A 16,505-nucleotide genomic window follows, 5' to 3' on the forward strand; every position below is an offset into this window, starting at 1 on the left:
CCCCTACCCCCACCATTCTCCTCCCCCCTCCCCCCCCACCATTCTCCTCCCCCCTCCCCCCCCACCATTCTCCTCCCCCCTACCCCTCCTCCCCCCACCATTCTCCTTCCCCCTCCCCCCCCCTCCATTCTCCTTCCCCCTCCCCCCCCCTCCATTCCCCTTCCCCCCCCTCCATTCCCCTTCCCCCCCCCTCCATTCCCCTTCCCCCTCCCCCCCCCTCCATTCCCCTTCCCCCTCCCCTCCATTCCCCCCCCCCTCCATTCCCCCCCCCCTCCATTCCCCCTCCCCCCCCCACCCTCCATTCCCCCTCCCCCCCCCACCCTCCATTCCCCCTCCCCCCCCCACCCTCCATTCCCCCTCCCCCCCCCACCCTCCATTCCCCCTCCCCCCCCCACCCTCCATTCCCCCTCCCCCCCCCACCCTCCATTCCCCCTCCATCCCCCCTCCCCACATCCTCCATCCACTCCTCAATTCCCCCCCACCATTCTCCTCACTCCCCGCCCCCGATTCCTCCTTTCCCCAATCTCCGCCCTGGCGTTTCTCTGGCGCAGCGCCCGCTCCTGTTTGCGGACATTGTCAGCCCCGCAGCGCAGGGCCATGGCCGGACTGGCGAGTGTGGCCGATGTGGAGATCGATTCTGACGGGGTTTTCAAATATATCCTGGTGAGAGTGAGCAAGAAGGGCGGCCCGGAGCACAAGGACATTGTGAGGGGCAACAAAACGGCCGAGTTCCACAGTGAGTGTCCGGGCCCGGGGTGGGGGGGGGAGAGGGGGAAAGGCGGGGGGGGGGGGAGAGGGGGAAAGGCGGGGGGGGGGGGGGAGAGGGGGAAAGGCGGGGGGGGGGGGGGGAGAGGGGGAAAGGCGGGGGGGGGGGGGGGAGAGGGGGAAAGGCGGGGGGGGGGGGGGAGAGGGGGAAAGGCGGGGGGGGGGGGGAGAGGGGGAAAGGCGGGGGGGAGAGGGGGAAAGGCGGGGGGGAGAGGGGGAAAGGCGGGGGGGAGAGGGGGAAAGGCGGGGGGGAGAGGGGGAAAGGGGGGGGGAGAGGGGGAAAGGGGGGGGGAGAGGGGGAAAGGGGGGAGAGGGGGAAGGGGGGGAGAGGGGGAAGGGGGGGAGAGGGGGAGAGGGGGGGGAGGGGGGGGGGAGAGGGGGGGGGGGAAGAGGGGGAAAGGGGGGGGAAGGGGGGGGAGAGGGGAGGGGGAAAGGGGGGGGAAGGGGGGGGAGAGGGGGGGGGAGAGGGGGAGGGGGGGGGAGAGGGGGAGAGGGGGGGGGAGAGGGGGAGAGGGGGGAGAGGGGGGGGGAGAGGGGAGAGGGGGAGAGGGGGGGGGAGAGGGGGAGAGGGGGGGGGAGAGGGGGAGAGGGGGAGAGGGGGGGGGAGAGGGGGAAAGGGGGAGGGGGGGGAGGGGGGGGAGAGAGAGGAGGGGGGGGGAGGGGGGGAGAGAGAGGAGGGGGGGAGAGAGAGGAGGGGGGGAGAGAGAGGAGGGGGAGAGAGAGGAGGGGGGGGAGGGGGGGAGAGAGAGGAGGGGGGGAGAGAGAGGAGGGGGGGAGGGGAGGGGGGGAGAGAGAGGAGGGGGGGAGGGGGGAGGGGGGGAGAGAGAGGAGGGGGGGAGGGGGGGAGAGAGAGGAGGGGGGGAGGGGGGGAGAGAGAGGAGGGGGGGAGGGGGGGAGAGAGAGGAGGGGGGGCGGGGGGGAGAGAGAGGAGGGGGGGAGGGGGGGAGAGAGAGGAGGGGGGGAGGGGGGGAGAGAGAGGAGGGGGGGAGGGGGGGAGAGAGAGAGGGGGGGAGAGAGAGAGGGGGGAGGGGGGGAGAGAGAGGAGGGGGGGAGAGAGAGGAGGGGGGGAGGGGGAGGGGGGGAGAGAGAGGAGGGGGGGAGGGGGGAGGGGGGGGGAGAGAGAGGGGGGGAGGGGGGGAGAGAGAGGAGGGGGGGAGGGGGGGAGAGAGAGGAGGGGGGGAGGGGGGGAGAGAGAGGAGGGGGGGGAGGGGGGGAGAGAGAGGAGGGGGGAGGAGGGGGGAGAGAGAGGAGGGGGGGAGGGGGGGAGAGAGAGGAGGGGGGGAGGGGGGGAGAGAGAGGAGGGGGGGAGGGGGGGAGAGAGAGGAGGGGGGGAGGGGGGGAGAGAGAGGAGGGGGGGAGAGAGAGAGGGGGGGAGAGAGAGAGGGGGGAGGGGGGGAGAGAGAGGAGGGGGGGAGGGGGGGAGAGAGAGGAGGGGGGGAGGGGGGGAGAGGGGGAGAGAGAGGAGGGGGGAGGGGGGGAGAGAGAGGAGGGGGGAGGGGGGGAGAGAGAGGAGGGGGGAGGGGGGGAGAGAGAGGAGGGGGGAGGGGTGCAGAGAGGGGAGGGGGGAGGGGGGAGAGAGGAGGGGGAGAGGGGAGGGGGGAGGGGGTAGAGAGGAGGGGGGAGGGGGGGAGGGGGAGAGAGAGGAGTGGGGGAGAGGGGAGGGGGGAGAGGGGGAGAGGGGGAGGGGGAGGGGGGGGGAGAGGAGAGGGGAGGGGGAGGGTGGGGGAGAGGGGGAGAGGGGAGTGGGGTGAGTGGAGAGGGGAGGGGGGAGAGGAGAGGGGAGGGGGGGAGGGTGGGGGGGGAGAGGGGAGGGGGGGGAGAGGAGAGGGGAGGGGGGGAGGGGAGGAGGGGGAGGGGGGAGAGGGGAGAGAGAGGAGGAGGGGAGGGGGGGAGGGGAGGAGGGGGAGGGGGGGAGAGGGGAGAGAGAGGAGGAGGGGAGGGGGAGGAGAGAGGATGAGGGGAGGGGGGAGAGAGGAGGGAGGGGAGGGGGGGAGAGAGGAAGGGGGGGAGGGCAGGGGGGGAGGGGGGGAGAGAGAGGAGGGGGGAGGGGGGAGAGGGAGAGAGGAGGGGGGGAGAGAGGAGGGGAGGAGGGGGGGAGAGAGGAGGGGAGGAGGGGGGGAGAGAGGAGGGGGAGGGGGGAGAGGGGAGGGGGGAGGGGGGAGAGGAGGGGGGAGGGGGGGAGAGGGGAGGGGGGAGAGGGGAGAGGGGAAGAGGGGAGGGGGAAGAGGGGAGAGAGGAGGGGGGAGGGGGGGAGAGGGGAGGGGGGGAGGGGGGAGAGAGGAGGGGGGGAGAGGAGGGGGGAGAGGAGGGGGGGATTTGGGGAGAGAGGAGGGGGTGAGGGGGGAGAGAGGAGGGGGGAAGGGGGGAGGGGGGGAGGGGGGGGGAGAGAGGAGAGGGGGGGGGAGAGGGGGAGGGGGGAGGTTCTCTCTCTTCACCACTTCCTTTTTCTCATTGATCAGCACTTCCACAAGGAGCTTAGTTTCCAAATGTTTTTAAACATTGTGCAAAGTAGAGGGAGCAGTTCCCCCCCCCCCCTCCCCCTGGTGCCTGGTGACCATATACAGAATTGCACAGGATCCATGTCTAATCTGGTCATGTTAGAGTTTCAACCTGGCTTCACAACCTAAACCGTCTGTCTGCAGGGCCAATAAGGAGTGGGGAAATCAAGTCAGGGCGAAAAATGCAAGACCCTATTTATAACTATAAGCTCGAGTGTTTCACAAGCCTAAAAGAAGGCCCCGGGCTTGTAGTTACAGCATGCCACTGAGGATGAGGAGATTTAAATAGACTGGGAAGAGACAGAAAAGATTGTGACAAAAAGAGGCAACAGGGCTGATGTGGTTATTCAAGCTTCGAGCAGGGATGCTTCCTCCTGCCAACCCGAATGGGAAATCGACAGGACGCCTTTCAGTGTTTTGGTCATGGGGAACATACTTGTGATTTCCTAATACATGCTCGCAACAATAGGTACGCTGGTGGAATTCATTTGTAAAATTGACTACAAGTGAGGGAAGAATTGCCTAGCCAATAACAAGCTTTAAGTATCAGTACCATGGCCACAAGGTGTTTGAATCTATCCAGATGTTGAAGCAGTATGCAAGTCTTTCAACAACTCTGCATGCAGAAACAGAGGAAAGGGAGTTGCTGAAGGGAGAGAACAGTTTAATAGCCAAAAACAAGGGCTTTGTAACTCCAGAACTGGAGGAGTTGCAAGATAAGATGAAGAAACTAAGGGCGAGGCCATCATGGTAAGAGTGGCAGCTGTTGATTGCACTTGCAAGAGTTTTGAACGAGTTGTGTCTTTGAAAGAAATTAAGTACCAAGACTTTAATACCCTATTGAAGGACATGTAGGTCAATATTTCATTATTTTCTGTACTGTAAGAAGAATGAAAATTTTGTTCACTGAGAGAATACAATCTCAGTATTGTAAAAGGAAATCATTAGAGAGTCAGTAGGGTTGGATGGTGAGTATAAGGTCTTTCACTAGCAGGAAGAAAGAAGGTAGTTTTTTGGCAGTCCTGCTGCTCATTGTAATGTGCTGCCCCTCTTGTAATCTAAACAATGTATAAGAAATAGGAGCAGGAGTAGGCCATTCGGCCCCATGAGCCTGCTCCATCATTCTGTAAGATCACGGCCGATCTGATTGTGGCCTTAACTCCACTTTCCTGCCTGTCCCCCATAACCCTTGTCAATCAAAAATCTGTTTTACTCAGCCTTGCATACATCCAATGACCCAGCCTCCACCGTCCACCAAGGAAGAGAATTCCAAACACTAACGACCCTCTGAGAGAAAAAAATTCCTCCTCATCTCTGTTTTAAATGGAAGACCCTTAATTTTTAAACTGTGCCCCTAGTTCTAGATTTCTCCACAAGGGGAAACATCCTCTCAGCATCTACCCTGTCAAGCCCCCTCAGAATCTGATTTGTTTCAATGAGATTACCTCTCATTCTTCTAAACTCCAGTGAGAATAGGCCCAATTTACTCAATGTATAGAAGAAGACTTGCTTGAGAATCTGTTGAATTTGTCACAGAAAATTCTCTTCAACCAGTTAAACTATTTCTGCTGCTCTGGTATTTCTCAGTTTCAAAATTTTTCTCTGTCAAATTGAATTACAGATCCATGAATAGATGAGCTTTGAAGAGGGAAGCAAAATAAATGGACATTTATGTCACTTTTATTCATGCAAGTGGGGTGCCACATTTTGATCAAAAATAGAATTACCTGGAAAAACTCAGCAGGCCTGGCAGCATCGGCGGAGAAGAAAAGAGTTGACCTTTCGAGTCCTCACGACCCTTCCGCAGCCTGCTGAGTTTTTCCAGGTAATTCTATTTTTGTTTTGGATTTCCAGCATCCGCAGTAGTTTTTTGTTTTTGCCACATTTTGAAGTTCAGACCATTGTAAAAGTGGAAAAGGCTGAATTCCATACATCCATATACATACAAATAACTAAACAGCTATTTGTAAGTGTTAAAAATATTTTAAAGTTATCAAATTAAATATCAGCCCTTCTTGACCCTTCATGTTGATTTTTTTTCTCTTACCTGAAGATTTCTCTTTAACTGGCAAAGTGAATGCTGACATTACTGAGAGAATGTGGCATGTAGTAATTGAGGGGGAATTGGTGTATTGGGAGAAGTATAAGTCTAGAAGGTACTGTTGATGATATTAGCGGATAAATGTGAAACTGGATTTGAATGTCATTCCTGTGTCTGCTATTTTAATGGAGCTGTTAACCAGTTCATATTAAATGATTGACAGCAGATAGGATTCCTCTTCTGCACCCACTAAGCAAGCATTCTTCCATTAAGAGTAAAGCATCAAGAGTAAATAATAATAAGCTCCAGTCGTTAATACAAGAAAATAGCTGGAGGTGTTACTAATCAGAATGGTATGGTGAGGGCCTTCTCATTCTGTACTTGTCAGACAGTGACTTCATACCTATTTTTGTCATCTGGATTGCGCATATCAATTTTATTTCCTTTCAGTGCCTGAGCTCAATGTCATATTCAAAGTTTTTCTCCCTGTAGGCATTTTCATATTAGTGCTAAGGTTCTGGAAGAACTGTTCACACAGAGACTTGTTGCCTCTCGAGTACCATCCTCCCCTGTTTATTGCTGCATGATCCACGTTAAGTGCAAGGGAGAAGGCCCATATGTTTTGCGCATGTTGGGAACCAGGAAAAGTTGGTTGCTGGTTACAAGTGAAGACATAGAGTTCAGCTCTTAGTCTGTAGTCAGCAGAGAGGTAGAGTTGACTTAGTGACTCCATGGTAACGTTTTACCATGTAAGAAGTGAGCCACTGTGTTTCTAAGATTACTATATTAAACATAACGTACGGGAAGTGGCTTCCCATACCGATACTAGCCAGTTGTATTTTTATTTTAATTATTTGCTTGTTGCCATTTAGAGGAGAATAATACATATTGTAAATTATTTTAAAGACAATGTTTGTACTAAACATTCAGTTGCTTGTTCAATAATAGATTTGTCTGTTGGTTTGTTAAGGGGAGGGACTGCGACTTTCATTGCACATTTGAAAGGATCAAGCTTTGGTGATCATCATTGTGCTGAGAGATGGAATGTTAAGAAAGTGGGAATCATCAGGAAAAAAGTGGATAGGGCTGATGAGTAAACAAGATTATTGGAATACAGTAAGGAGAGAGTGGAAGAGGCTGGAGTTCTGTGAAACACAAGGGAAAAAGTGAGATAACCAAATTAATTATATCCTATATATTGTGATTTCAGCAGTAACTAAGAGCAACAGTTCTACTTCTACCCTCCCAGTGCATGCCTCAGAATGCATATCATGAATTACACAGCTGAAGAGTAACTTAAAAAATGCATTGTCCAGATTTGTAATATGTGCCCCTGGGTGTGTGCTGGTGCAGAAATGGCATTTTTACCCCATGTATTCATGAAACTCTCAAAATTTAAGTGACAGAACCATTGGTGAGGTGTGGGGAAAGAGATACGTGACTTATTATTATCACTTCTGCACAAATTATGATATATGTGATGATATGGCAGGTGGTATTTGTCAGGTTGAACAAACCCACAAGGGAAACATGGCCACGCTATCACAGCGGTTTTGCAATTGTATTTAATACGAGAAGGTTTGCGCATTGAATTCAGAAGTTATGAGTCCACTAACACCTTTAGAGATTTTAAAAATTAAATTAAAACATTTATTAGCAAAAGAAATGAATTAAAACACATACACAAGATTACAGTTACACCATTACTTAATATAACAAATCCCAGAATTGCTAATTAACCTGACTCCCAACCATACAGCCCCTTTAAGGCTACAGTTCAAAATAGATTTTAAATGTCGAGAGGCAACCTAGCAAGGTTACCACAGCACCCACTCAGCAGTGGAATTCCAAAGGCTTTTTAACACAACTTTGGTCACTGGGACTGCAAAGTGGCTAGAGACTGTTTCCCTAAGTCTGTTTCACATGGGGGTATCTTTTAGATCTTACACTGCCGCCCCGATACAGCCTTCCATCCTTCTTTAAATATATTCCTTCCTCTTTTAATCTGTAAATCCCATTGTTTCCATATGTCTTTGTAATTTACTTTTCTCATATCATAAAAATCTTTCATGTTGACATGGAAAAATAAATGTAATCACCTTGCCCTACTTATCCTGTCAGTTGTGAAACTTTATCATGTTTCTTTGAAAATCAAACACCTGTCCATTTATCTTAAAATGTGAATTTCATTCACCCCATATCTACTGAGACTTTTACCCTAGCTCACTCATTAGCATTTCAAATACCTTTTTTTTTACACCTAATTCTTTTGATAATTTCAACCTTGCAATCTATTCGACTCTAATTCAATTAAATCAGTCACATACACAACCCTGCACACTCAAACATAAGCCTACTTCACAATACCCCACAATAATATTATGCAAAATGTGGTAGTTTCATGACATTAGTTCTAGGAATATTTTGGGTTGTATAATTTAAATCTATAAAACTAGCAGGCAGATTTGATGGAATCGGTGGTTTTGGGTGGATTATGAAACTTTCTCTCCCCTTGCTATAGATAACATCTTTGAAAAGTTGTCTCCTGAAATGGAAAAGCTTGAGCTGGAATGCAAGTGTCTGGGAGGTGGAAAGATTGATCACAATAGCAAGCAGAAAAAAATTCGAGTATTCGGTATTTCCACGGTGAGTAACCTATTACAACTCCTAAAGTACGATGCAAAATCACTTAAGCCTTTGAAAATAATGTTGCATTTCAAAATACCCCTGTTATCAATCATTTACAGGAAAGTAATAATGGGAGTGCAGAGCAGTGAATAGTTCCTGCCTGTTTATTCCACACTGCCATCTTGCCCTTTGATGAAAATTGTGTGTGGGTGTTGATGTTGGAGAAGTGTGTTAGATAACTAAGCTAATAATTGGCAGCATGCTAACTGGTTAGTTGAACTATGCATCATATTCCTAGGTCATGTCATGGGCTTATCTAGTGGGATATAAATGCATTATTCATCAGGGCCACCAGCTTCACTGCTTTCACCACTGACACAGCAATATGATTCAGTAACACAATTCTACTGGCTTTGCAGGAGCCCAGCAGGAGCCATGTTCCTATTGGCTCCTGCAAAGAATGCTGAGACCTATATGAACCATAAGGTTAGTATTCCATCAGTGTAGCTGTTATGTGAAGGATAATGCCCAGGTGAATGCCTGCATTCACAGAAGCTCCCAAGCTGCATTTCTTTGTAGACATAATCTATGTCATGCTTATCTGAAGGGAGTCTCTGAGACCAAGGCTGTCCTTTGCAGAAGCAGCTCATGACACCTTTTGTGTTAATCACAGGTTGAAGCAGAGGTCCAGTACAATGGTGCTTCTGGTACAATCAAAATGATTCTCAAACATGCGTTTGGATCTTTTGGCTGCACTTATGATGGACCACATGATACAGACCTCCTTCAGGCTCTTAGTAAATAATTGCCATCCGTTGCATTCTTTCTGATTGTACCTTGCAAAAAGTCTTTACATGGAGACAGAAGTTGATAAAAACCATGCCAGAACAGGAGGGTAATGAGAAACTAGGTGGCAAACACCTAGGCCAGAATTTGCCGGCCCCGTTGGCATCGGGTGTCATGGCAGGTGGGCAGGGGACAATACTACGAGAAAGCCAAAAGTCACTGCACGTCGGGAATGTCATTTTAATACATTTGCATCTGATTATAAGCCCCGCTTGCCAGAATCATTCCTCACGCTGGATCATCTAGGCACGTCGGCATGATTGCATGCTGACATGTTCAACAACTGCACATAAGCGATGTGTAGTTGAAAACCTGAACTTTGAGCGGAACTCAGAGATGAGTACACTCAACCTTGTGCGGCGCTTGCGAGTATCGGCCATAGGACATCAAGGAACAGGCACTGCGCATTCGCAGGTTGACACAGGCAAATCACTTTTTCCTGGCTGGCATTCAGTGCAGTGCCGGGGCAAGGCAGCACAGACTGAAGGAAGCGCACAAGCACGTGCCAGGCTGGCGGGGGGAGGGGGTGGTGGTGAGGAAAGCAGCCACGCACTTGCAAAAGCTAGTTAAAATGAGCATTGTTCCACAGCTGAAATCGCTCAGCTGCAGCTCCATTGACATGCTTGGAGTCGGACCTCTGAAGCTTTGCTGCCCACTCAAGCAACACAAAAGTATGCAAGTGCCACCAGATGTTCCAGAACTTTACATCCCTTGGGCACAGACTGCAAATTAATGTGCGTTTTAGGGGGCAGCAGAATAATTGGCCGATGGAACGAGTTGTACAATCCCCTTGTGAAAGGTGGCTATGGCACAGTCACTGGTGGAGGCACTCACAGTCCCTTGCAATGTCTTTATTAAGGTTTGGACCAGTATCCATCATGGTTCAAGCTAACAGCGCAGCCTTGCAGAGCGGGTTAGGAGAATGCCTGTGACTGAGCTGAGAGTGCAGCATGCAGTCCAGTGGCTGAAACTGCTGCCAATCGGTCATGTGGAGGTGGGTGAGGTTTGGGCAGCCAATGAGCACACTACTCATCCATGTGGTAGCCAGCACTCTCCTGCATGCATTAAGGAGCCTCCAGATTTAAGAGAGCTTTTTAGGACACACATGCAAACTCACACGTGTCTTTCTTTGATCTTGCAGGAGAACATCATCATGGAGCCTAGTGATTTAGCGGTATGCCTCATGCTTACTGGAAACAGAGAAGAAGAAGAGAACGGCGGAGGCACCTGGCTCGGCAAAGAGGAGCACCTCCCTCAAGATGAAGGGGCTGCAGGGCCTGCTGCGCACGCAGCTGAAGATCCACAGAGAGCCGTCGCTCGAAGGCACCTCGCTAGATCCAGGGTCTGTAGATGGCGCTTGTCATTCTTGCAGATGACAGAACCAGTGTCGCTGAAGACTGCGCATGTCTAGGGAACTGGTTGGTCACATATGCCACCTGCTGTAGGATTTGGCACCACAGGAACATGGAGGACATCTACTGCCAGTGGCTGTGAAAGTGACCACAACGCTCAATTTTTACACCAGTGGCTCCTTCTAGGACTCCACAGGACCTGTGTGGGATCTCACAAGCCTCCACACACAAGTGCAACCAGGAGGTCACGGATGCCATCTTCACGAAGGCACAGAATGTTACGCATTTCGCCAGGGATCAGGAAAGCCAGGAAGCAAGAGCGCTGGGATTTGCGCAGAGCTCTGGTTTTCCACAGGGGCAGGGTGCCGTCGACTGCTTAGATCTCCATGGTAATAAGTAGTCAACTACGTCAACTGCAAGGGCTTCCACTCTCTGAATGTTCAGCTGGTCTGCGACTACCACAAACACATCCTACATGTCTCTGCACAATTCCCAGGGAGTGTCCATGACTCCTACATTTTTAGTAGGTTTCAGATTCCTGACATCTTCTAGGATCCAGAGAGGCTGCAGGGTTGGCTCCTCAGGGGCAAGGGCTACCCACATAGGACGTGGCTGATGACGCCCATGTGGCAACCTCAGACTGCAGCTGAGTGACAGTGTAATGAGGCTCATGCGCGACCTGGACTTTGGTGGAGCAAATATTTTGAATAAGCATTTTGAAAATGAGGTTCCAGTGCCTTGACAGGCCCAGTGGAGCACTGCAATACAGTCCCCAGAGGGTGTCGCGCATCATCGTTGCCTGCTGCACTACAGAACCTGGTGCTGCCAGGGGGGGTGGACCTGACTGAGGAGGAGATGGAAGAGCTGCAAGTCTCCGATGAGGAGGACATCAAAGAGGATGATGGTGATGAGGACCTCGATGTCAAGGATACTAGTGATGAAGCCATTGCACTGGCCAGACAAGGCAGGCGTGCTCAGGAGGCCCCCTCAGCCTCAAGGTTCATGGAGGATGATGACGAGATGCAGTGAGGACAGTTCTGACATCCTCAACCTTGTAACTGTGAATGTTTGACTCCTGTGTGGCTGATGGCAGTACATATACCCTGAGTGGTCAGGCTCCTGTCTTGGAGATGCAGTGGAGGCCCTAATAGTCGCTAGATTCCAGGAGGAGGATGATGCTATGCAGTGAGGTTATTCCATAGATTTTCACATAGCCTCTGTAAATGTCTGACCCCTATCTGGCTGAGGGAAGCTCACTTCCGCTCCATGATCATGGTCATATAATGGGGACACAGCCATGAAACTTTAAATGCACCTGACCCTTTGTCAGCTTTCAGCACCTAACCCCTTCAGGAGCACAGCGTCATTGGTCACGGATGCTGAAGAGATGGGGGGAGGGCCAGCCCCACCTCAAAGGCGCTGAGAGCACACAGAGAATGACAGAACTCTGTGACTGCAGCCCGTGACGTTCTGGCAGCAATGACGAGCACCGTTTGAGATGCAGGCGTCACTGTGTCCAGTGAGCGTGAAGCCAGACCATCACTTTGGTCTGAAGATCACACACTACACAGGGAAGAGGCCCTGGGACTGAGAAACCTGCTTTTATCTAGTGCAGGAACCAAGGTTACACATCTGAGTGACACGAACACTGCTTGTCATAACAAGGAGCCATAGGCAAGGAGACATTCTTGGGAGTTTATTAACAAAGTGAACATTATGTACAAGTGATTAACTCCCATGGCCATGCTGTGCAACTGTATCTTCTTAACTGCACACTGTGCCTGCCGGTACTGTCGAGGCCTTCCGTGCTCGTTCAGCACTGCGGGGACTGGGGTGTTTTATTGACCCTGTTAATCACTTTTTGGTTTAATGTTTGCAAGTTTCCTTTAAATTTTGTCTTTGCTTTTGCAGTTTCCCTTTAAGGAACTGCTTTTTACTTTGTCCCTGATTTTGTTAATTTAGTTTATTTGATTGACTCAAAAGAGCTTAACCTTCCTAACCCTGCTGCCACATCTTGGTACTCGCCCGACATCCACAGCGGAGGTGGAGGCAACCTGCAAACTTCTAGGCCCCGTCTATGATGACCGTGGCAGATGTCCTCTGGAGGGCCACGGCCTACTTTCAGGATCCTACCGTGTGGCCATGGTATCCTTCTTGGCCTGTGAAGCTGGAGCTGTTGGGGTCATAGGAAGAGGTGGTTCAGATGAGCCGGACACTCCTGGAGTCACCTGAGTGGATGGTCCCGGGGTGTGCACTTGCTGATCCTCCTCCCTGTGGGTACCCGAGGGCCCCTGGCTGACTCTTTGAGAAGGAGAATCTGGAGTGAAATCGAGCTAGCCCGCACCCCTGTTGTGTTGACACTGTTGGAGGCCAACTATGGCATCAGCAGTGGTCCTGCACTGCTGCACAGGCTGAACTCCAATGTCCTGGACCAAGGCCTCCATGGTGGCCACCATCCTACCATCAGTGCATTGGCATGCCGGCACTATCACCTAAGACTGAAGGCGGATGGACTCTTCCATCGTGCATTGCAATCTGAGGAGTGCAGAGGACATCCCTTCCTGATGTTCCCGAGCTTGCCTTTGTAGCTCCAGCAACTGAAGTATGACCGAGTGCAGAGGATCCTCATCTGACTGGGACTCAACAGATTTCTAGCCTCTAGTCGTCCTTCGAGTGCTGGAAACCTGGGAAGTCCCTGCTCCCACTGGCTGTGGATCAGACTGTACAATGTGCTCACCAGATTGTGACCCCAAGGCTACTCCAGACCTAGGCCCCACTGAAGTGTGTGTCTCTGCATTGGTGAAGGATGTGGGTGAGCTCTGTGATTGGTCTTCAGTTAGGGTGTCGACGGATTCTTCTTCCAAGGCATCTTCAGGGCTTGAGTCGAGAACCTGGCTTGTGGACCCCCTTGGCTGCTTTCCAGATGTGCCTGCTAAGGCAAGGAGGGATAGTTGGTGCATGGTAAGGGACTGCAGAACAAGGGAACTCACTCACGGCATGGTTGTCTGATGGATGTTGCACTGCTGGATCGTCACTTGGTTGAGCACCGCTGACCTCACTGTCAGCACAGGACCGGTCCAGATCATCACTGGTCAGCTGGATGACTCCATTTTTAAAGTCTATGAAAAAAAGACCTCGATGTCAGGCGTAAACTCCACCAGTTTATGTCCTCTCCCTTTTGTTGTGTACCAGCTTGTCCTGTATGAATACAGATGGACAGAGTGTAAGCAGGACGCCTGCCAGGCCAGATGAGAAAGATGCCTGGCACGTGTGGGTGGTAAGTGGTCCCATGGATGGGATGAGGACACAATCCGCAGGGCAGATGAAAGTGTGTGTGAGAGATTGAATGATGACCCTTGAACTGGCAGTGAGTGGGTTCCCTGTGGATGTGTGATGGGTTTGAGAGTGAGAGTGATGAGATGAGTAACAACCTGGCGGAATGGAGGAGATTATTCATCCTCTTTTGGCACTGGGTGGCTGTTCTCTTTTGCAGGGTATTGGTGCTGACCACTGTTGCGCCACCTCCTATGCTGGATTGGTGTCCTTACTTGCTGGTCTTCGCCCAGAGCAGGGTTAGAGGACTTCACAGTGGGCTTCCATTGTGTCCAGTAGGCGACTGAGGGAGGCATCACTAAATTTGGGGGCAGCATGTTTTCCCGCCTTTGGAAGCCATGACTTTGCAGTAGCTTCTGACCCCTTAGAGAGATTTGGCACTGTGCAGGGTCACCCTGTAAATGTGGCGTCTGGATTACTGACGGCCTGAGGTGACAGCGGGGCAGGTGACTCAGAGGCCGCCCTGCCAGCGATCCGGTGTGTTTCCTGGGAATGCATTATCAATGATGAGGGACGTGCCTGGAATGGGGCGATATGGCACGAAAGCCGCCATTGCGGCCAGTGGGTAAAAAGTCCTTTTTCCCGCTCGCTACCGCACTTTATGCAAATCTGTGACCATTCCACCCCTAGTTTCTCCACCTCTACCTACATTTTCTTACAGTTCTTCAAATACCATCTCGCCCCATCTTTTGTTCTGCTCCTTCTTTATTCTATCCAGTGACAGATAAATGCAAGGCATGAAATGCAGGGCATCCCATTTATGCTGGTGTATTGTGTGATGTGTCATGCTTAACCTTGTACTACAGCCAAGTGATTTCCTGAATGGTAGGAATGTGTGTACTTGTTTTGGTTTCTGCATAAATGGCGCTTGAACAACTGCCAGCTTGCTGGGATTCTGTCTTCCCCCTCACCCAACCACCTCCAATCCATTTGTTAGTTAGGAGTCAGGCTGACTCCTTCCTTTCCTCTGCCAGTGTTAGAGGTGTCTGCCACAGGCGAAGCTAGTTTGGATAACTTGATGTTGAAGGTATTCTCCGTATGATGAAAATATTGACATTCTGTTGTAACTCCTGTTTCTCCCAAGCTGTGACTGAGGTTATGTATTCCTCATGCTAAGAATTGAGTTGGCTACATTTAAAATAGATGCCAACCACGACCAAAAATGGGTTTCACTTTTGCCACAGTCGTATTCTCAGACTAGGGATTGAGATATTTAGTGGTCTGAGGCTGCTAAAGTTCACATGTTATAAATCCACTTGGCTCCTTGGTTTTAGCACATTGGAGGATTCGTTGTGACAACGAGTGAGTATTCTGGTCCCCAGGGAGTATAAGTGCTGGAATAGCTAATAACTTTGTCAGTTGGAAGTAGTTACTAGCTTTGTATGTGTGGCTACAAGAAGCTGCATGACTGATTTTGATCATCTTACTCAGAGCTGTGGAATTGATAACGCCTCTGTGAAGAAACTTGAGATATTTTTAATGTTAAACCTGCCAAGTAAATACATATTTCTGCCATCATTAACTACCATGATCAAGTTTGAGGTTTTTGATTTATGTTTTTTCCTCCTTGCCCTCCTTACAGACTGACTATAGTACTGTTAGCCAATGGCAGTACTGTAATAAAAGCAAAGTACTGCAGATACTGGAAACCTGAAATAAAAATAAAGTGCTGGAAATACTCAGGTCTGGCAGCATCTGGAGAGAGAAAGAGTTAATGTTTTGAGTTGAAACATGACTCTTCATCTGAACTGAAGGGAGGTAGAAATGTGATGGGATTTATGCTATTAAAAGGCAGGGAGGGGTGGAAGAACAAAAGGGAAGGTTTGGGATAGGGTAAAGGGCGGGAGAGATTAAATAACAAAGATGTCATGGAACAAGAAGCAAAGGGAGTGGTACCTGTTGTAGGAAGGAAAGAAAGAAAGCATTGGTCCAGAGTGAGTGTTAATAGCAGGATAATGAACAGCACTGTCTAAAAGCAAAAACGTGAAAACAAGGTACAGGCCTGCATTTGGCAAAAAAAAATTCAAATAGAGGATGGCGTTCATGACCTGACGTTGCTGAGCTTAGTGTTGAGTCTAGAAGGTTATAAAGTGCCTATAATAGGACGATGAGTTGCTGTTCCTCAAGCTTGCACTGAGCTTCACTGGGACACTGAAGCAGGCCGAGGACTAGAATGTCAAAGAGAGAGTAAGATGGTGAATTAAAATGGCAAGCAACCGGAAACTGGGGACCATATTTGTGGACTGAGCAAGGTGTTCCACAAAGTGGTCACCTAGTCTGCTTTGCCATCTCCCCAATGTAGAGAGGAGACTGTGTGGAGGCCTCAGCATCCAAGCCTAATCCTGTCCTCACCTGATGTCCAACTCTTATCAACATTTATGGTATTGAAGTCATAACCCTGGCTGAACTTAACCTGCAGAGACAGTGATGCGCAGTGAGAGTAAATATAATTGATAACTTACTGTTTTATTTGTCTTAGGGTTTTGGGAAAGCGGATCACTCCATTTCTGTAGAAAAACTGAAGTCTGTGTACAAGGACTATGAAATTACCTGGTCGGATGACACCAAGTGAAGATGAGTCACTGAAAGCCTGTCTATCAACAAAATCGTTGTAAAACTGTTTTCACTTTCTTTTGTTGAAATGATTTCAGTGTTACTGGATGAGACTAGCTTGTTGCCTTGAAGTAGTTTGTTTATAGCATTCAGTTGAGCTATGGCAGTGCTTAGGGACCTTGCAGACTGTGGTATTAAAGAGTACCTGTATAGAATGTACTGTTCGATACATTGCCCAATAAATGATATGTTGTGAGTTTGCCTCGAATATGTCGTGTGGTAATTTATCAGTACATTGTGCTGGGCTGTAAAATAATTGATTTTATATCTATTGCAACCCTTTGTAGTGCAGGTTGCTGGTGATCACAGAATATGGAATTACACATATCCTTTCAAAATAATGTTATTTTTGAAAGATTGCCTAAGTTCAGAGATATGAACTCTGGTCAAAGTATCCCATTGAAGTTTTATTATTTCAGCAGTTTTTTA

At 50.4% G+C, this 16,505-nt stretch overlaps 1 protein-coding gene across 2 annotated transcripts; it reads left to right on the forward strand.

Moving 5' to 3' along the window:
* Positions 1-525: 525 nt before the first annotated feature.
* On the forward strand, positions 526-16,284 carry LOC144692499 (14 kDa phosphohistidine phosphatase). Of its 2 annotated transcripts, none has more exons than XM_078561445.1 (3): positions 526-736; positions 7,826-7,976; positions 15,943-16,284. In XM_078561445.1, exons 1-3 carry the CDS (start codon positions 598-600, stop codon positions 15,974-15,976), a joined length of 324 nt encoding a protein of 107 aa, XP_078417571.1. In that variant the 5' UTR covers positions 526-597; the 3' UTR covers positions 15,977-16,284. The 2 variants fall into 2 exon arrangements, with proteins under 2 accessions (XP_078417571.1, XP_078417570.1); XM_078561444.1 differs by having other exon boundaries at positions 7,826-7,950.
* The last annotated feature ends 221 nt before the right edge of the window (positions 16,285-16,505 follow it).

This window comes from Cetorhinus maximus, chromosome 17 (assembly GCF_964194155.1).
Source record: "Cetorhinus maximus chromosome 17, sCetMax3.hap1.1, whole genome shotgun sequence".
In the NCBI taxonomy this organism is placed as follows: domain Eukaryota; kingdom Metazoa; phylum Chordata; class Chondrichthyes; order Lamniformes; family Cetorhinidae; genus Cetorhinus; species Cetorhinus maximus.

Excerpts from the sequence above, each read along its gene's own strand:
- LOC144692499 (XM_078561444.1), top strand. The coding sequence starts at position 598 with ATGGCCGGACTGGCGAGTGTGGCCGATGTGGAGATCGATTCTGACGGG. Across the intron at positions 737-7,825 it reads CAAAACGGCCGAGTTCCACA|ATAACATCTTTGAAAAGTTG; the intron begins GTGAGTGTCCGG and ends CCCTTGCTATAG. Across the intron at positions 7,951-15,942 it reads GAGTATTCGGTATTTCCACG|GGTTTTGGGAAAGCGGATCA; the intron begins GTGAGTAACCTA and ends TATTTGTCTTAG.